The 17,909-nt window shown below is 59.6% G+C and overlaps 1 protein-coding gene across 1 annotated transcript; it reads right to left on the reverse strand.

The window, feature by feature from the left end:
- Nucleotides 1–145: 145 nt before the first annotated feature.
- On the reverse strand, nucleotides 146–17,903 carry Lonp1 (lon peptidase 1, mitochondrial). The gene is made up of 15 exons (XM_015503665.2): nucleotides 17,723–17,903; nucleotides 14,480–14,568; nucleotides 13,676–13,795; nucleotides 11,341–11,572; nucleotides 9,579–9,640; nucleotides 9,022–9,151; nucleotides 8,563–8,646; nucleotides 7,502–7,722; nucleotides 5,147–5,285; nucleotides 4,148–4,326; nucleotides 2,296–2,383; nucleotides 1,921–2,043; nucleotides 1,722–1,838; nucleotides 545–685; nucleotides 146–453 (listed from the first exon to the last, which is right to left on the reverse strand). The coding sequence occupies exons 1-15, from the start codon at nucleotides 17,807–17,809 to the stop codon at nucleotides 226–228; spliced, it is 2,040 nt and encodes a 679-aa protein (XP_015359151.1). The 5' UTR covers nucleotides 17,810–17,903; the 3' UTR covers nucleotides 146–225.
- Between the last annotated feature and the right edge of the window lie 6 nt (nucleotides 17,904–17,909).

Here is a 17,909-nt window from a genome sequence, read left to right on the forward strand (position 1 = left end):
ATAAGAGACAGTAACCAATGCTGCCCTCAGCTGGGACCCACAGGCTGCCCTGCTGCCAAGTATAGCCCACTCCCCAGTTCCCTGCCCTTAGGTCAGGGTGGGCTCAGACTGGGGGCCGCCCCCACCCTCCCAGGTGTCACAACACTGCTGGCTGCCACACCTTTTTTCTTGCTTAGCTCCAAATCCCTGGGCTTCATTCCACATGGTCCCTCAGGGGGAAGGTGTTCAGTACGACAACCAAATGGATGGTGAGCTACAGACCCTTGCAGCCCTGGGGTCCAGCTCACCCATGGCGGTCCAGGCCAGGCCCATGACCACACCCGGCGGCGTCACGTCATACATGCGCTCCACTGTGAACACGGGCTTCCCCACAAAGTCCTGCAAGTTCTCGGGGGTCACCTCCACAGACTCGGCCTCACCGCTGACAATCTTGTAGGCCGACTTCCGCAGCACCTGGGTGGACAGCGGGGTGCAGGTGGGCGGTGCGGGGTGGAGGGGGCAGATCGGGGCAGGAGCAGGGCCAGTGGGCAGAGTCGCCGCTCACCTTTTCTACCTGCTTCTGCAGGTTGCGGACGCCACTCTCCCGGCAGTACTGCTTGATGAGCAGGGTCAGCACATCTGAGGACAGCTTGGCCTTGCTCTCGTCCAGGCCACACAGGGTGCGGGCCTGAGGCACCAGGTACCTCTATAGGAGGAGTGCTGTCAGGGCCCAGAGTGGCCCAGGACCTCAGGCCCCAACTACCCACCTGGGGCCTGGCTGGCAGATGAGACCAGCAGGCACTAAGCAAGCGGGGTTGCAGGTGCCTGGCCCTGCAGAGGTCACATGCCCCTGTCCTGCTCTTCTTATGCTACTGCATCAACAGACCCTCTTGCTGTCCCAGTCACCCTGTGTGCCACTCCCTACAGGAAAGCCCCTGGGTCCCCTGGGCTCACCCCACCACTAGAGTGAGTGTGTGAGGCTGCTGACTGCCCGCCTCAGCTAACAGGAAGATGGGGTCACAGGTTCCAAGGTCACCCAGAGCCCAGCACGGCTCCCATCACACAGTGGCCCTAAGCTCTGGCAGTGTGGCCTAAGACATCTGAGACACAGGGCCAGAGCCACATTCATCCTACCCTGGGGTTGGTCCCTAGACTCCTGAGGGGTCCTGTGCTCCTGTCCTCCAGCCCCAGACACTGAAGGCTCAGCAGGGCAGGGTGAGGACACTGGGGCTGGGGAGGGGAGAGGCCCCCGCAGCCTTTCCAGAAAGCAGCCGGAGATCCTGCTCCAGGTGCAACCAGGCACCTCAGAGGCCACTGTGCCGCTGGGGACCACCCAATCTAGGCTACCAAAGCACCCAGGCCTGGGCCAGAACTCCCAGTGTGACACCAAGAGCAGGTGAGCACACTTCCTGCACCCAGTGCAGTGTCTCTGGCAGGCAGGCATCTCAGTGTGACCTCAAGAAGGGGATGCTAGAGTGGCTCCCGCTACCGCACAGCGTGACCCCGAGGCAGGAGAGTGCTCCAAGGACACCTGTGCCTGAATTCCTTTCTTGCCTCATCTACCTACCGCTGCGCAGTCCACAGTGCCCCTACCCAGGGCCACATCCACCCTGCAGTCCCGTGAGTGGACTTCTGCAAAGCGGGCACAGCAGCTGGCGGCACTGAGGTGTTTGCAGAGCCGAGACCCAAGCAAGGCAGCTCCTGCCTCTGGGCCGGAGGCAGCAGGGACGGCTGGCCCTCACCTCCGCAATGGCCAGTTTCTCCTGGGCCACGTAGCCAGACACATTGATCATCTCCATGCGGTCCCTCAGTGGCTCGGGGATGGTCTCAGTGACGTTGGCCGTGCAGATGAACAGCACCTGGGGAAGGTGGTCAGGTGCTGCCACCCCAGGGGGCCTGGCCAGCCCCCGCCCCGCGAGCCCCAGGCAGTAGGACACGCACCTTGGACAGGTCCACGGGCACGTCCAGGTAGTGGTCCAGGAAGTTGGCATTCTGCTCCGGGTCCAGCAGCTCCAGCAGTGCTGAAGAGGGGTCCCCCTGGTAACCCCGGCCTATCTTATCTACCTGGAGTGGCAGAAGGCAGGTGGCACTGGCACTTTGCCCCACTCCTGTGCCACTCAGGACAGCAAGGGGCAAGAGGGACACCTTCCCCCTATTGGAGCCAGTGCCACTGAGAAGGCCCCAGTAGGGTGGATCCCCCACAGTGACAGCACTCCCTGGTCTGGGCACCCTTGCACCCTGCGGCGTGTGTGCCGGGGAGTGAAGGGTGGGCCGCAGCACGACCTGGGCGGCTGGAGGACAAAGCCCGGCACACACCTCGTCTATCAGGACCAGGGGGTTCTCCGTCTTGGTCTTCTTCAAGCACTGGATGATCTTCCCGGGCATGGCCCCCACGTAGGTCCGCCTACAGCGGGGGGCACAGCTGGGTCAGGAGCCCAGGCACACCCTGCACTCAAGCAATGAGGAAACCACCAGCCGCTGGTAGCAAGAACACGCAGTCACCCTGACCTGCCTCGCACCCGAGCCAGAGACGCAGGGTCTCCAGCCAGACACGAGTGGCCTGGACCACGGGGCTCCCTGGGTCCCCCCAGCAGCTCACAACTCCTACCCAGATGCCGAAACTCGGCCTCATCCCCGGCGTGGCAGACCAGCCCGTCTTCCTAAGGGACAGCTGCAAGGCCAGCTCTCCAGGGCCTGCACTACAGGCACACGAGGTGCGTCCCCAGGCCTGGCCACAGCCCGGTGCCTTCCCTCCAGGGGCTTCCTGATAAGCTAGCTACTTGCTCTGCCCAGGGACACCTGAGACAGGAGTCCTGCGCCGAGGCCCAGCAGGGCAGAGCCCAGGGAGGCAGAGGGGGATCATGGGGCACAGAGACCCCACCTGCAGGGAAGGGGAAAGCGGGCTGGGGCGCCGGGAAGGCCTCGTGGGATATGCAAGAAACACTCAGGGAGAGGCTCTGAGCAAAGGTGGAGAGGGAGCCAGTGGGTGTCTGGAGGAGCAGCTCTCCAGCTGAGGGCCCGGCTCACGCAAAGGCCCTGAGGCAGGACCAGGCCTGGCGTGTTGGAGTGAGGACTGCTGGGGCAGGGGGAGGGGGCAGGGAAGGCAGGGAGGGGACCGGAGGGGACAGGCCTTTGGTCTCCAGGAAGACTTGGGCTTTGATCCAGAGGGAGGTGGGAGCTGTGGAGGGCTGTGGGCCTGCTGCTATGATGACGTATTTTAGCCCAGCTATCAGTGTCCTGTCCTTGTCCTTGCCTTGGAACCCAGACTGACGTCGTCACAGAAAGCCTGCCCTTCTACCCTCAGCCCCTCTTGTGTCCTCCCCTCCACCTCAGAGGACGCCTACTGGCTCCTCTGCTCCGCCAAGGTCTCCTCACCCCCAGGGAGTGGCCTCTGCCTTGCAGGGCACACCCAGGAAGGGCACACTCGGCCTCGGTACCCGCTCCCGCAGCCTGCTGTGGCTCCTGTCCCCTGCTTTCCTAGAGCCCCTTGCCCCGCAGGGAGGCTGCCAGGCATGCCCATGAGCCTTGGCAGCCAGACATGTCAGCACTGGGAAAAAAGATGTCACCTCCTCAACAGACTTGACTCTCTTCCTTGCTGTGGTGCTGGGGATGGGGCCCCAGGCCTCGCGGCCACCAAGCTCTATAAGCAGCGAGGCCAACCTGGAGCACATGCTTGGCTCACACCAAAGCTACAGCCGAGCTTTTCCACAACCACCGCCTAGGGGCTGGGGTGGCAGGAGGCCCTCGGAGAAAGCAGCACCCTCACTGCGCATCCAAGGCCACAGCATGCAGTCACTGGACACGGTTCCAGCCCCAGCCCTGGGCCTGAATGCAGGAGAGAACAGGCAGGTGCTGTCCCTGGCACCTGCGACTCCGCCCCAGCTCCCGGGGAGGCACAGCTGGGCAGGGCGCCAGGCCACCCAGGGACTCTGCCTAGAGCACCAGGGCACCAGGGAGTGGGATGCCAGGACACCAGATGCCACTGCGGGGCCTCCGACGAGCCTGGCCAAGAGCCTCCCAAAGAGCCTGAGGGGGGGTGGGTGTGGGGCCAAAGCCACCAGCTGGACTTGTGGGACCCGCCCACTTCCAGACACACTCTGGCGGCCACCCAACAGGCAGCCAGGGGCAGAAGCGCGAGGAGAGTGCAGGGGAGGTGCACCAGGCCCACCTGTGCCCCTTGATCTCGGCCACGTCGGTCATACCCCCGACACTGAAGCGGAAGTACTCGCGGTTCAGGGCGCGGGCGATGGAGCGGGCAATGCTGGTCTTGCCCACGCCGGGGGGGCCATAGAAGCAGAGGATCTTGCCCTGGGTGGAGCCGCGGAGCTGGCTGACGGCAATGAACTCCTGCAGGCAGAGGGGGGCTCAGCAGGGCTTGGCCTCTCCCCGGGAGCGGAGCGGGTGAGCAGCTCTCCCTCCCCGTCTCCCCAGCACCTGGGATTCAGGAGGGCGCTGGGCTTGTTCCAAGGGCTGGCTGGAGCTGCCATCAGCCCCAGGAAGGACAGCACATCCAACTGGACGACCAGGTGCCAGACAACAGGTGCCCAGTGGCTGCACCCACCCTTGTCAACGCCCCCACACACCCACCTCCCTCTGGCTCCTGTTCTGTCACCCATCGTGTCCAGTTTCTGTTGCCCCCAGTACAACTTTTATCCCTGTGGCAAATCCATGAGCCCTCCACGGTGGCGGGGCCAGTGGCCCAGGCCCCCGCCCCTCAACATCACTAGCCCCCACCAGCACCTTCAAACCCTTACCAGGTGGCCCTCATAGCACAGGGCCATGAGACCATGGCAATCCTCGCTCCCCAACGTGCCCTGGGCACCCCAACCAGGCACCCAGGATGTGGGCCAAAGGTGCTTGGCAGGGGCAAGGGCCAGGAGTGCTGGTGTGACGTGTCCTCTAGAACCCACCACTGGACACACGAGCTCTGTGGTCACATGGCAGCAGGTTTGGGGTGGGGCCTGGCGAGGGCAGTACTGGCCCAGGAGAGGCAGAGGTCCCAGCTGGCCACCTCCCACCACAGCACAGAGGCCAGCACCATGCTCAGGGCCCTCCCAGCCTCCAGAACTGAGCCAAGTCAAGTCCTGTCCCTTATAAGTCCCCGTTCCTGGAACTCAGCCTTGGCATCAGACCAGGAGAGCAGTGGGGCCCCTGTGCCCGGCCTCACCAGGATGCGCTTCTTGACGTCCTCCATGCCGTAGTGGTCCTCCTCCAGCACCGCCTGGGCGCGGGCCAGGTCCAGGTTCTCCTTGCTGCACTTGCCCCAGGGGATGGACGTCAGCCAGTCGAGGTAGTTTCGGGTGACACTGCCACAACAGAGCCTGGTGAGTGGGGTCCCAGTGCCCCGGCCTCTGCTGCAGCAGCCGCACGGCTGTGCGGGTCCTTCATACCACATGCCGTGCCCACCATGGGCGATGTGGGCCCACACAGGGCAGCGCCCCTGGGCGGTCAATGCCTTGGAAAGCCATCGTGGTGGGGACTTAGGGGTCTCTCTGCCCCTGGGACAGGGGCCCTGCCTGCTCTACTTCTCGGCCAAACACCGGATGCGCAGCAGAAGGGCCTGAGATCTAATGTGCATCACAGCCTCGTTGACCTTCTTGTGCCCTCGAGGCCAAGACTGAGGGAGATGCACAGAGGGGACAAGGCTTAGGACGGGGGAGAAACTGGACCCAAAGCTTTGAGTGGAGGAGAAGGCCAGGGTTACTGCAGGCTGGGAGGGCCACCCAGACTGACCCGGAGCCGGGGCTGTGCATCTCTGGATGGCAGCTGCCCTGGGCCATGAGCGCGTGGGCTGGGGGGAGGTGGAGACCTCTTAACTTTGGGGAAGAACTGCCACCAAGGAATGAAAGGTATTGGGTAACTTAGGGACGTGCTGCCATGAAGTCCACCCTCTGGGGCACGGCTTGCCCAGATCAATGGCCCACTGGGCCCCACGCCCGGGGGATTCACATAAGGACACACCAAGCCCAGTGGGAGGACGTCACCAGGCAGTGCCACAGCCAGACTCGGGCTGAGGGAGCCTCAGGCAGCTGCAGGTGTCCAGGCTGAACAGCAGCCGGAGGCCTGCTGCAGCCACCCTGTGGGACGGAGTGCCAGGGCCTGGCGGACGGTGCCTCAGGAAGGGCGCAGCCAGGTCAGCAAACAGAGCCCCAGAGCCCCGCACAGAGTCTGCCGCGCACACTGGCGCACATCCGGAAGGGAAGGGAGCTCCAGGCCTGGAGGGCTGGTCCCCAAGTTTCCAAAGCCCCTAGGAGGACACAGCACTTGCAGGGGGACAAATGGCTTCCAAAACATCCACCACCCCCCACCTGTGAAACATGCCGCCTCCCAGGAGTCCTGCAGAAGGGCCCCAGAGTGGACACTCTGGGTCATCTGAGACCCAGTGTCACCAGGGGTCCTTAGGAGTGAGGGAGCAGGAGGTCAGAGCCTAGAGGACACTGTGCTGCTGGCTCTGCAGATGGAGACGGGCCCAGGAGCTCCTGGAAGGCTGGGGGACTCTAGGAGCAGGAAGAGGCAGGATGCAACTCTCCCAGGGCCTCAGGAGGGACCAGCCTGAGAGACCTCCACTGGACTCCCGCCCCAGAACTCAGATGGTGTGCTAGATCTTCTTAAGGCATTGTCGTCTTAAGGGACTGTCACAGCAGCAGTGGGACACTTAGATGCCACCCCAGAAGCAGGAGTTGGGTGCTAAAGCTCCAATGCCTTCCCAAGTGTTCCGGGCCAGGGGATCTGGCCCAGTAGCCAAGACACCCAGGACTGGGTGCCTGCCTGGGTCAGGCCGCCCCTGAAGAGCTGTCCCAGAGCCTCCTGTGATCCCAGAGCCTCGGGAGGCCGAGGAAGGACTGCCAGGTTCAAGGCCAGCAACAACTTAGGGAGACTATCTCCAAAAAATAAAAAGGTCTGGGAGAGAACTCAGCTGTACAATGACCCTGGGCCCAATCCCCAGTACCACCGATGAGAGCTGTCCCAAGGCCTCAGCCCGGCCACCAAGCCCACTGACACGTCCTTGAGGCCAGCCTCTCCCCTCCTGGGGGCAGCCTGCTGGGAAGCTCGGTTCCTGGGCCCCAGGCAGAGTGAGCTATGCAGGGAGGGGCCAGGCAGCGCGGCTGTGCATGGCAGGCGTGGGTACAGCGTGGGCTCCTCATGGGCTCCTCCAGCCCGGTAGGCTTTCCCCACTTGCGACAGTATTTGAGCAAACAGGCCCGGCAAGGCCAGGGCCACAGGAAGACCTGGCCATTTCCTGGCTGCTCTCAGGGGACAGAAGCAGAGGTGGTCTTGGGGTAATGGCTCTAACCCAGGCACCCCTGCCCTCAATCCTGTGGTCACCTCCCAGCCCAGGGCCCTGATCACCAGGCCCCAATCTGCTCATCTGTACAATCAGGGAGACGGTGGCAGTTCCAGCCTGGACAAGGAAAGCGACACAACTGGAGCCTCTCCACACTCTGTGACAATCTACCCGCAGACACACCTCCCGGCCCACCCACTGCTGGGGATCGAGGTCCCGCGCGGAGGCAGTGCTCACTTGAACTCCGACGAGTGGTTGTCCAGCAGGCCCAGCTTGCTCAGCTCCTCGTCCACCACATCCATGACGTGCTTGGGCACCACCAGCTCCTTCAGCCGCTCACGGAACTTCTCTTCGATGGCGTCCTTGTCCTCCTTCTCCAGGCCCAGCTCCTTCTTGATGATCTTCAGCTGCTCCTGCAGGAGGTACTTGCGGTGGGTCTGCTTGATCTTCTCCTCAACCTGCGAAGACACGGGGGGCGGGGGCTCAGGGCGGCGGCAGGCGGTCCGCCCGCACTCTGGACTCAAGAGCCCGAGTGCCAGCCTCATGCCATCTCTCCTCTGTGCACGTGGTGCTGGGGTGGGACCCAGGCCTGGCATGTGGCAGGCGAATCCTACACTGAGCTGCACTTGTCAAGACTTGGGGTCTCGCTACAGCACAGCTGCTGATGAGCACTGGTGCCCCAGGAAGGCTGGCTGGCTGGCTGGCCTCCCCGCTTCTCAGACAGGGTAGAGGCCCACACTGCTGCTCAGCCCACCACCTACTGCCCTGCTTCCTGTGAGAGCTGCCCAATATTCTAGGCTTCCCAGATCTAGGCGGGCGTGAATTCTACCTAAAACTAAGTGGGAAAAGCGAGTCACACCAAAATACCACCGGGGCTCCAAGAGCAACGTCCAGGCCGGCCAAGGATAGGCTCCAGGGCCTCCGAGGACCCAGCACAGGTGCAGTCTGGCCCCTCCCAGCCTGGCTCCCACGGGCAGCCAGCATTGGGGGAGGGGCTTACAGAAACTCTCACCAGGACCTGGGACAGACCTGGGACAGACCTGGGACAGACCTGGGACAGCTCTCATTCTCTTGGGCTCATGACTCTGGGATGGTTTCACAGCCCAGAACAATAAAAGGCCCGAGAGCTTATGGACCTTGAGTCAGAGTTGGCCAGGTGCAGTGGCACCTGAGTTCCTAGAGACTTGGGAGGCTGAGGAAGGAAGATCAACTGAGCCCAGGAGTTTGAGACCAGCCTGGTGACTCCCTCTGTGACCCGGTCGCCCGTCTTCCCCGGGGCAGCCAAGTCGCTGGCTCACCTCCCGCCCAAGGCGCTGCTGCAGCTTGCTCAGCTCGAACTCCTTCTTCAGGAGGGACAGGGCCTTGTACAGCCGCCTGGGGATCTGCCGAGAGAGGGAGGACAACCTCATGGTCAGGAGTTGGCCTGCGCACGTGCAGGGTGGCCACAGCAACACCCCAGAGCTGCTAAGAGAGGGAGGAAGCTGCCCACGCCTCCCCGACACACAGCAGGCTTGAAAACGCCTTCCCGACAAGGCCCGGGGGTCTGCGGCCACATGCCCAAGACGTCCACAAGTGTGCACGTCCACAGAATGGCAAAGGCAGGTGACACCTGAGGACCTGACTGAAGGCAGACTGACTCGCCAGTGGCCCACACAGACCCACAGAGCCTGCTGACCGCAGTCACCTCACAGTGCTGAGCCCGGAGGCTGCCCGGTGCCCAGTACCACACGGACACAGCCAGGCAGGAGGTCACTCACGTTGGTCTCCTCCAGGACATCCTGCAGCTCATGGGACTCGGCCCCAGTCAGCGCAGCACCCATGTCGCTCAGGTAGATGGGGTTGTCCACCACCCTCTGGCCTGCCTGCATCATCTGCAGCACTGACTCCCTGCAAGGGACGAGGGGGGTCACTGCCACAGCAGCCAGGCCTTCACCCTCACTGCACTGTTGTCCCCAAAGAGGCCTAGGCCTTCCCGTCCTACTGCCTAGTGCTGCCCTTCCACAGTCAGAGCCAAGAGGGCCTGCTGTGCCCCAGCCTAGACCTCCTGCGGCCCCCTGCAGCAGGTGGTGATCCGCCCCCACAAGACTCCGGCCCTCTCCTCCAGACGATGAGAGCACAGGCTCCAGGACACACCAGGAAGGGCAGGAAGGGGAAACACCCCAGGTCTTGGGTGTAGGGTGTCCCCTGCACAGAGCAGTCCCTGTGTTCTGCAGGATGGCCCTCTTGGAACGCCCCTGCCACCCGCTGCATAAAGGGCCTCAGGCTGGCCCAGCGTGACCCAAGGGCATGCCAGCCACTCACGTGGGGGACAGACCTGTAGAGGGGGTTCAAAGCGATGATGTCACGGATGGTCTTCACAATCTCAGCGGTCAGGGCCTGGTGAGTGGGGAGACGGGGCAGTTGCATGGGCCTGGAAGCCAAGGCCAGCAGGGGGTGTGGCCCAGGAGCCCCGCCCACCTGCCACTCCATCAGCTCCCTGTCCACTGAGGCTAGATCTGGGCTTGGAAACCAAGGAGACCCACATCTTCAGTGAAAGACGTTCACTTTCAAGGAGTGAAAGCTAAAACCAAAGCCTGTCTCCTCAGACCCCCTGAGCCTGGTCCTCAGAATAGGCCATCTTGGGAGGAAAGGGTGGGGCCCATCTTGGCCTCCTCCTGCACCTGAAGCTCTGTGCTCCTCACCCTCACCCACACTACAGCCTATACGCCACCAGGGCTCTCAGCCCACCACACCCTGGAACCTCGCACCAGGCTCTCTCCAGAGACAGGGGCCCTCCGCTGTGGGCGTGACAGAAGCCTGTTTCCTTCTTGCCAACTCTGGAAGCCATGGGGAGGCCAGTGTCACTGCTGGAGCATGAACCACACCTCACTTGTTCCCACAAGGCCACCGGCTCTGAGCAGGGCATAGCCCATGAGCACACAAGTGGCCTGCAGGGGCTGCCAGTCACGCTGAATGACGTCCAGCCTGGCCTCTAGTCACTGGTGTGGCCCTGAACTGAGTTCACCTCTGCAGGCTCACTGGAGGCCTCCTACCCATCACCCAGCACTGTGAGGCCCGCCCACCCGCCCGGCTGCAGATTCCCAGGGGGACACCAACACCACGCTCTCCACTGCAGCAGAGCCACCGGCCAAGCTTTTTTTTTTTTTGTTACCAAGGACTGAACTGGGCTCCAGCAGCCCAGGGGTGCTTAGCCACTGAGCCACATCCCCAGACCTTTTTTATATTTTAATTAGAGACAGGGTCTCACTGAGTTGCTTAGGGCCTTGCTGAGTTGCTGAGGCTGACCCTGAACTTGTGATCCTCCTGCCTTAGCCTCCCGAGCTGCTGGGATTACACCATGGGCAGCTCTTTAAGTTAAAATGAGTGTAGGTAAGTCTTCACCTCCTGTCCTCAGCCACACCAGGTCACTGAAAGCCCGTGTGCACCCAGCACGGGTCTCAAGGGCTTCACGTGGCCCTGTGCATGGGACTGCCTACCTAGGCCAGCACAAGTGCAGCACCCACAGCCAACAGCACCCGTTGCCCGCACTGCTAGGAGGAGCCCCCGCATCCGCAGCAGAGCCCCAGGGGACACAACCACAAAGGGCCCAGACCATCCCTTGTGGCCCCACCTGGCTCATGCTGTCCTTAGGGAGGCGGCCAGTGACATGAGGCACACCCTGAGAGTCACATACACCCCAGGCCTTTGATTAGCTTGCTAAATGGCCCTGTCCCAAGGGACATCGAAGGCTGGCTCTTGGCTCAAAGAAGGCGGCAGGACTGTCAAGGTCTGAGGCCTGGGGGCCAAAGGCTGATTCTTTCCTGTGGAGCAGCCAGGGGTCCCCTGCTTGGAGGGTGGAGCGGGGACGGAGGTGCTCTGGTGGAAGCTGGAGACTCCTGCAGGGTCAAAACCTGCCCCCCATAAGAGGAAGGCCTGGCTCGGCCTTCACCCTCTGGCCCAGTTCCACCGGAAGCTGCTGGGAGGAGCTGTGCTGCTCACTCCAGGGCAGGCCTCCTGCGGGCCTGGCCCAGGGGCAGGCAGCAAGTCCTGCCCAGGCCACGGGGCCACTAGAGGGAGACCTGCACGACAAGACTCACTTTGACTTCTTCAGTGACCTGGAAGTCCTCGTGGACGACGTTCTCAACCTCCACCATGAGCACCCCACTGGAGGAGTCCGAGGTGGGCTCCGGCGCCACCTCCAGCTGGGGCTTGGTGCCCAGGTCATCCTCCGCCTCCTTCTTGCCCCGCTTAGGCTTCCGCCGCGGCTTCTGCTTGCCCTCCACCTCCGGCTCCTCTGGTTGCACCTCCAGCTGCCTGTTGATATGAATCCTGGGAAGGGAACGAGGTGGGGGTGAGGCTGAGGCAGTGAGCCCAGCACCTCAGTCACAGAGGCAGAGGGGACACGAGCTCCTTGTGCTAGAGGCTGAGCTGCTTTCTCAGAGGCCCAGAGACGGCCCAGGACATTCCGAGGGAGTCAAGCCCCTGGGTCTTTGGGAGGAGATGCCAGCTAGCAGGGCACAGGCCCCTCCCCAAGGCCACGCACCGTGACCACGCCCCCGCCCAGGGGTTTCTTCATTCCCTTCAGACTCAGTTTCAAGAACATCTCTGCAGCCACCCCCCAACACCCCCTTCCATATGAATGCAGTGTGATCTCAGAGCTTCCGTCTGTCCTCCCTCCTGTGCCCATTTTCTGCATGCAGCCTAGCACCCGAGACAGGCCCTCAGTGTGAGATAAACGGAAATAAGCCTCTGGCCTCGAGGGTCTCTCCTCCGCCACACTGGGTAGTAGCAGTACCTTCCTCAGACGGTGGCCTGAGAGCCTCCTGGGATGTAGTCAGAGCCTGGCTGACACTGGGCCCCTGACACCCGGCCTCTGATGTGCCCAGGACAGGCACCAGGGTGCTGGGCAAACCTCAAGCCTCAGGGGCTGGCAGGCCTGCTTCTGTAGGGTTCCCTGCTGCCCCTCGGTGTCCCCAGGCAGCTGGTCCCACCCCCACACGGATTTATCCCTTGCATAAAAGAGTGCAGCCACGCACATCCTCCCGCCTCAAGTCATCGCCAGAGACTGAGAACACCCAGCAAAATAAACCCTGACAGCCTGTGGGGTCGCAGGCGGTTTCCTCTGCTTTCATTCATTTCCACTGCATCTTACTCCTTCCCCTGGCCCAGGAATCCTTCCAGGGGACAGAGGCGGCAGCTCATCCCTACCCCAGGAGCAGAGGACAAGGGCCTGGAAGCCTGTGGCAGTGGGACACCTCCAGCATGTCTCAGAACCAATGCCTAGTCCTGCCACTGACACAAGAAAAGCCTCTGTAAGAACAGGGAGGGCCCCAGGGCTGGAGAGGCAGCTCAGCTGGCAGAGGGCCCGCCCCACACGCACAAGGCCCTGGGTCCAACCCCAGCGCCACGAAAAAAGAGAGACACACACACACACACAGAGAATAAAGAGAACAGAGAGGACTCCAGACTCAACAGACTCCAAGAGGGGCCCAACGGGTGGCTTTTTAGAAACTCACTCACTGAGACCTTTCCTGCAGGGACCCGGGTGCAGGACTCTGAGGAGACGCATGCTTCAGAAGGATGCTCCTGGAGCACACCAGCCTTTTTTTTTTTTTTGGTAGGTACCTGGGATGGAACCCAGGGACGCTCAACCACTGATGCCAGGCTAGCATCTTTTATTTTTTAGTTGTACGCAATACCTTTATTTTGTTTTGATGTGGTGCCGAGGATCTAACCCAAGGTCTCGCACGTGCTGGGCAAGCGCTCTACCTAGCTGAGCCACCACCCCAGCGCCACCCCTCAGCATCTTCTGACCTCTTGATTGATCACCCAAACTTGCAATCCTCCTGCCTCAGCCTCTCAAGTTGCTGGGATTACAGATGTTCTAGAGTGACTGGTAATAACCAAAAGGCTAAGCAGATTATGAAGGTTTTACGTGCTCCTCAGCAGGATACACGCAGGTGCTCCTACTGAAAACCCATTGCTGCAAACGTTAAGCAGGGGCTGGGTGTGCTCAGTGGTGAAGCACTTGCCCAGATGTGCGAGGCCCTTGTTCCACCTTCAGCAGAACCACACACTCTCACACTCACACAACCACTGACAGAGGCACTTTAAGCTGGGGGCCATGTGTATGTCCGGTCAGAGAAGTGGTGGAACTTGCCAGCTGTGTGCACTTGCTGGTAGGCACAGGCCTAGGCACCTGGAGGAAAGGCTCTCCCACCTGCCAGCATCTGAGACAGCTTGCTACTCTCTGTGGTGACAAACCTCAGCCTTTGTCCACTGCTTTGCTCTTAGTGCTTATAATGAATCTGCATAAGGCTGATTGACAGGGTGGATCCATGCAGGGACGGGGCACTCCAGGGCTGCTCTTTGTACCTGCCTCATGTGCAAGGGTCCCACATGACAAAGCCCTTTGCTGGCCAGCTCACACACCTTCTGTGTCCTGTGACGATCATGCGCAGCTTATCTCCAAGGTCCTGCATCTCGTGGATCTGGGCAAACGTCCCCGTGTGGTAGATCTCCTCCAAGCTCTCGACCACATCGGCCTCATTGCTGAGGGACAGCAGAAAGGTGCATGAGCCGAGCTGCAGGGCGCACAGCGTCAGGGGCATGTGGGATAGAAGGGCCCTGCCGGCACTTTACAAACAGTGGCCTGGGGCTAGGGCACGGCTCAGTGGCACAGCACTTGCCCAACACACGGGAGCACTGGATTGGAGCCTCAGCACCACATACTAAATAAAATAAAGGCATTCTGTCCATCTACAGCTAGAAGAAAAAAAATTAAAGCAAAAAGCAGAGTGGCGCCCTGGGCTCCCACAGGGTGACCTCCACAGGGCAGCTCCTCGCCAGGTCAGAGCTGAGGAAGGGTTCTCTTCCACTCTCCTTTAACTTGGAAGAGACCTCGGGCTGGCTCGGCACTCGAGCAGCCTCCCAGGTGCCTTTTAACACTACAGGTTCTTGAAGCTAGATCCCTCATCTTGACAGTTTGCAGAGATTCCCTGCTCGGTGCTAGGGTGGAGCCAGGCGCGGCCAGCACTCTACACAGAGCCCGGGAGCTCAGTGCAGGAGCCACCAGCGGAGTCCTCAGCTGCGACTAGAGAGGCATTCTGCCCAGCCCTTAGCCGGGGCTCCTCTTAGGTCAAGGGGAAAGGTCCACGCTACTCTACACAGCAGGACTGCAGGGAGCCAGGCGCCAAGGCCCCTTCAACAAAAGAATGAAGGAAAAATGCCACTTACTTGTCATCTCTCTTTAGAAAGACACCGACATATGGCTGGGCAAGACGGACTTTCCTTCTCAACAGCTCAACCAACTTCTTATTTTTAACCTAGCATGACAACAACCCGAGTGAAATGCAGGGCAGGTCTTCTACTGACACTCGACAGTTTTACTCTCTACGGACATGCTAACCTGATTCAGGACACTAATCAACATGGTCCAGGAATCTGGACCAAAAGGACAGGGGTGGGGTTACTGGAAGGGGATGGGGCAGAACAGTATTACCTAGTGTAGTGGCCCCTCCCACGTTTCCAAAGAAAATTCAGGGGCTGGGACTCAGTGGTAGAGTGCTTGCCTAGCATGTGTGAGGCACTGGGTTTAATTCTCAGCACCACATATAAATAAATAAAATAAAGGTTCACTGACAACTAAAGAATATTTTTTTAAAAAAATTCAAAGTAGACAATGACCGGAACCAAGAAATTGCTTTAACATCCCGCTCAAAAAGCTGTTTCAGGGCTGGGATTGTGGCTTAGTGGTAGAGCGCTCCCCTAGCACATGTGAGGCCCTGGGTTCAATCCTCAGTACCACATATAAAATAAAGTATTATGTCAATTACAACTAAAAAATATTAAAAAAAAAAAAAAAGCTGTTTCAGTGGCAAAATGTCTGAGTTTGAAAATCATAACCATTCTGCTTTTCTTAATGTCAGGACAACATATGTGGAGGTCAAACGTGGCCTCTGCACAGGCCACACTCTCACAGGAACTATCTCCTCATCCACTTGTGCTGGTCATGTTCACACCCCAGAACCACAGCACTCTTGGTGTCATCCCAGGGGCGGGCCAGAGCTCCATTGACCTCCAGGAAGCATCTGGCTGGCAGGGTGCAGCCATCTGAGACTCAGCTGATTCCCTCCACTCGTTCCTGGCCAGATCTTAGTTAATGAACCTTAAGCTTTAACAGGCACCAGAATCAGTTGCAGGACTGCTTAAACTGTCGGCGGGGCCCCACCCATGCAATTTCTGATCCAGGAGGCCTGGGGTGGGCCCCAGAAACAGCGTTTCAAACTGACTGCCAGGTGACACTGAAGCTGCTGGCCCAGGGACCACACCAAGGATCAACAGAGGCTCTTGTCTTGTGGTGGGAACACCCGACGCTGTAGATTTATTTTTTTATTTTATTTATTTTTTATTTTTTTGCAGTACTGGGGATTGAACCCACTGGTTCTCTACCAGTGAGTTACATTCCCAGTCCTTACTATTTTCTAGGGCAGGATCACACTAAGTTGCTGACGCTGGCCTCAAACTTGCAATTCTTTTGCCTAAGCCTCTGAGTAGCTGGGATTTCAGGCAAGACTACCACATCCAGCTTAGACATACTTTTTCTGGGAAGAAAGTGTGTAGTATCCAGTAAGAGGATGCAAGACCCCAAAATTAAGAAAGGCTGCTCCACATTCAAAGGCCACCAATTAGGAGAGAAGCTATTAGAGCAAGAAGTATTAACTACAAAATCAAGCATAAACAGAGATTTGCTAACAGGTTCAGAAATGTTTATTGGGTCCCAAAGAAGCCACCCCCACTTCTCCCCTGCCATCAGCTGACTGCTACACCCTCCACACCTATCTCTCCATCCCCGTGGCAGAATCCTTGTTATTTCCAGGGTAACACTGACAGAAACACTGACGACCAGGTCTCCTAATGCAGTCCACAGTGACTTGTTTGGCCCTCCTGGCTAACTCCAGATGGGCACAGGACTTTCTTGAGGAGTCATCTCTCTGCTGGGGTACTGGGGCAAAGGGCATCTGTCATTACGGGGTGGGAGGCAAGCCTGGTGAACAGTCCTGGCCCCAGAAGCCTGGGAAGATAAGGAGGACAGCTGGGGGTGGGGTCAAAGCTGGGCCGGAGGCCTTCAGGGAGGAGTTCTGAAATGTCACCAACATCTTCCATGTGCACCTGCCACAGCACTCGTAGGAGGAGTTGCCACATAACTTCTAACTTCCTCTGGGTAGCAAACTGCAGCAGCAGCATCTCACTACTGAGGCAAACTAAGTGCCAGACACAGATCCAAAGCCTTGACACAGAACTTCATATAAGTCCCACAACAGCTCCAACCAGTAAGATGCTACTCTGATGTCCATTTCACAGACATGAAAATCAAGGCCTTGAGGAGTAACTTGAAGAGTAGTGGGGCCGAATGACTCCTTGGGGTCTGGCTCTGGTGTGTGCCCCAGAAACCATTACTCAACATCAAGGAAAGGTCTTGAAAAGGGAGCTCGGACACACAGAATTGGAGAGGGGCTTCGTCTGTCCCTCCCCACTCATGGGCTGCTGCCTCTGCACTGCCCTTTCCCCTTCCAAGCGATCCTTGGGATTTATTTATTTATCCAGACTCTGGAATGTGAACGCAGAGGCTGACTCACTGTGTGACCCTGCTTACAGGAATAACTGATAACCTTTCTCCTCCCTGGACTTGAGCTCCCACTGATTTTAAAGGGGAGGGGGTGGTAGGTGGGGGAGAGGCATTTGGGTTCTTCTCACTCTAAAAGCTGAATGACAAGGGCCTCCTGCAGTCACTGCTTTCTCCCTCTTACATCACCCTGCTCCTTCCCGCCCCCCTCATGGCTCTTCCTCTGAAAGGACCTGGTTTACTGCCTCTTCCACCTCCACATCTGCTCCTCAGGCCAGATGTTCACCGCTGCCTTCCTCTGCCTGCCCCGTGGCAGTCATCAAGAACACTGCTGAATGAATAACTCAGTCCTCCTTCCCCTCCCTCAAGCCTCTTTACCATTCCTCGCTCTATTATTCCTGGCGGTCACTGCTGCTTATTTCATCCTCACAGAAGGTCAACTCCAAAGGCCGGGAATCTAAAACTACCTGACAGAGCACAAGCAACCAAGAAATGGTTGTTTAACGAGGAAATGAATCCTGATCCCAAAGAGGTTCCTAAACTGTCACCCGAGGGAGTTACAGAAGAGTACGCGGGCTGCAATACTGCCTCTGGTCCGCCCGGCCTTCCATCACCAGGGCTCGAAGGGGGTCCTAAGCTCACGGAGCCCAACTCCTCTAACAAACCCAAGGAACTCAAAAGGGTGAGGCGTTTGCTCAGGAGCACCCCACCAGTGCCGCGCGGATGAGACTCCAACTGCAAACTCTAAAACTTCGGATAAAGTTCTGCGGCCTGAGGGCGCTACGCGATCCCTCGGTCCAACCTGTCACTTGCAGAGGTGGGGAAACCAAGGCCGAGGCGGGGGCTCCCATTACCTCGATGATCTTGATAAAGCGCGGGAACACGGGGTTGCGGGTGATGGCGATGAGCGGCAGGTGCGGGAACACGTCCGGGATCGTCATGGGCGTGAGCGCCGTTATGACCGGGCCTTCCCCGGCGCCCGCACCGCCCCCTGCGCCTTCCTCCCCGCCCCCGTCGGCGGCATCCTCGCCGCCCGAGAAT

This window comes from Marmota marmota, unplaced genomic scaffold (assembly GCF_001458135.2).
Source record: "Marmota marmota marmota unplaced genomic scaffold, marMar, whole genome shotgun sequence".
Lineage (NCBI taxonomy): Eukaryota > Metazoa > Chordata > Mammalia > Rodentia > Sciuridae > Marmota > Marmota marmota.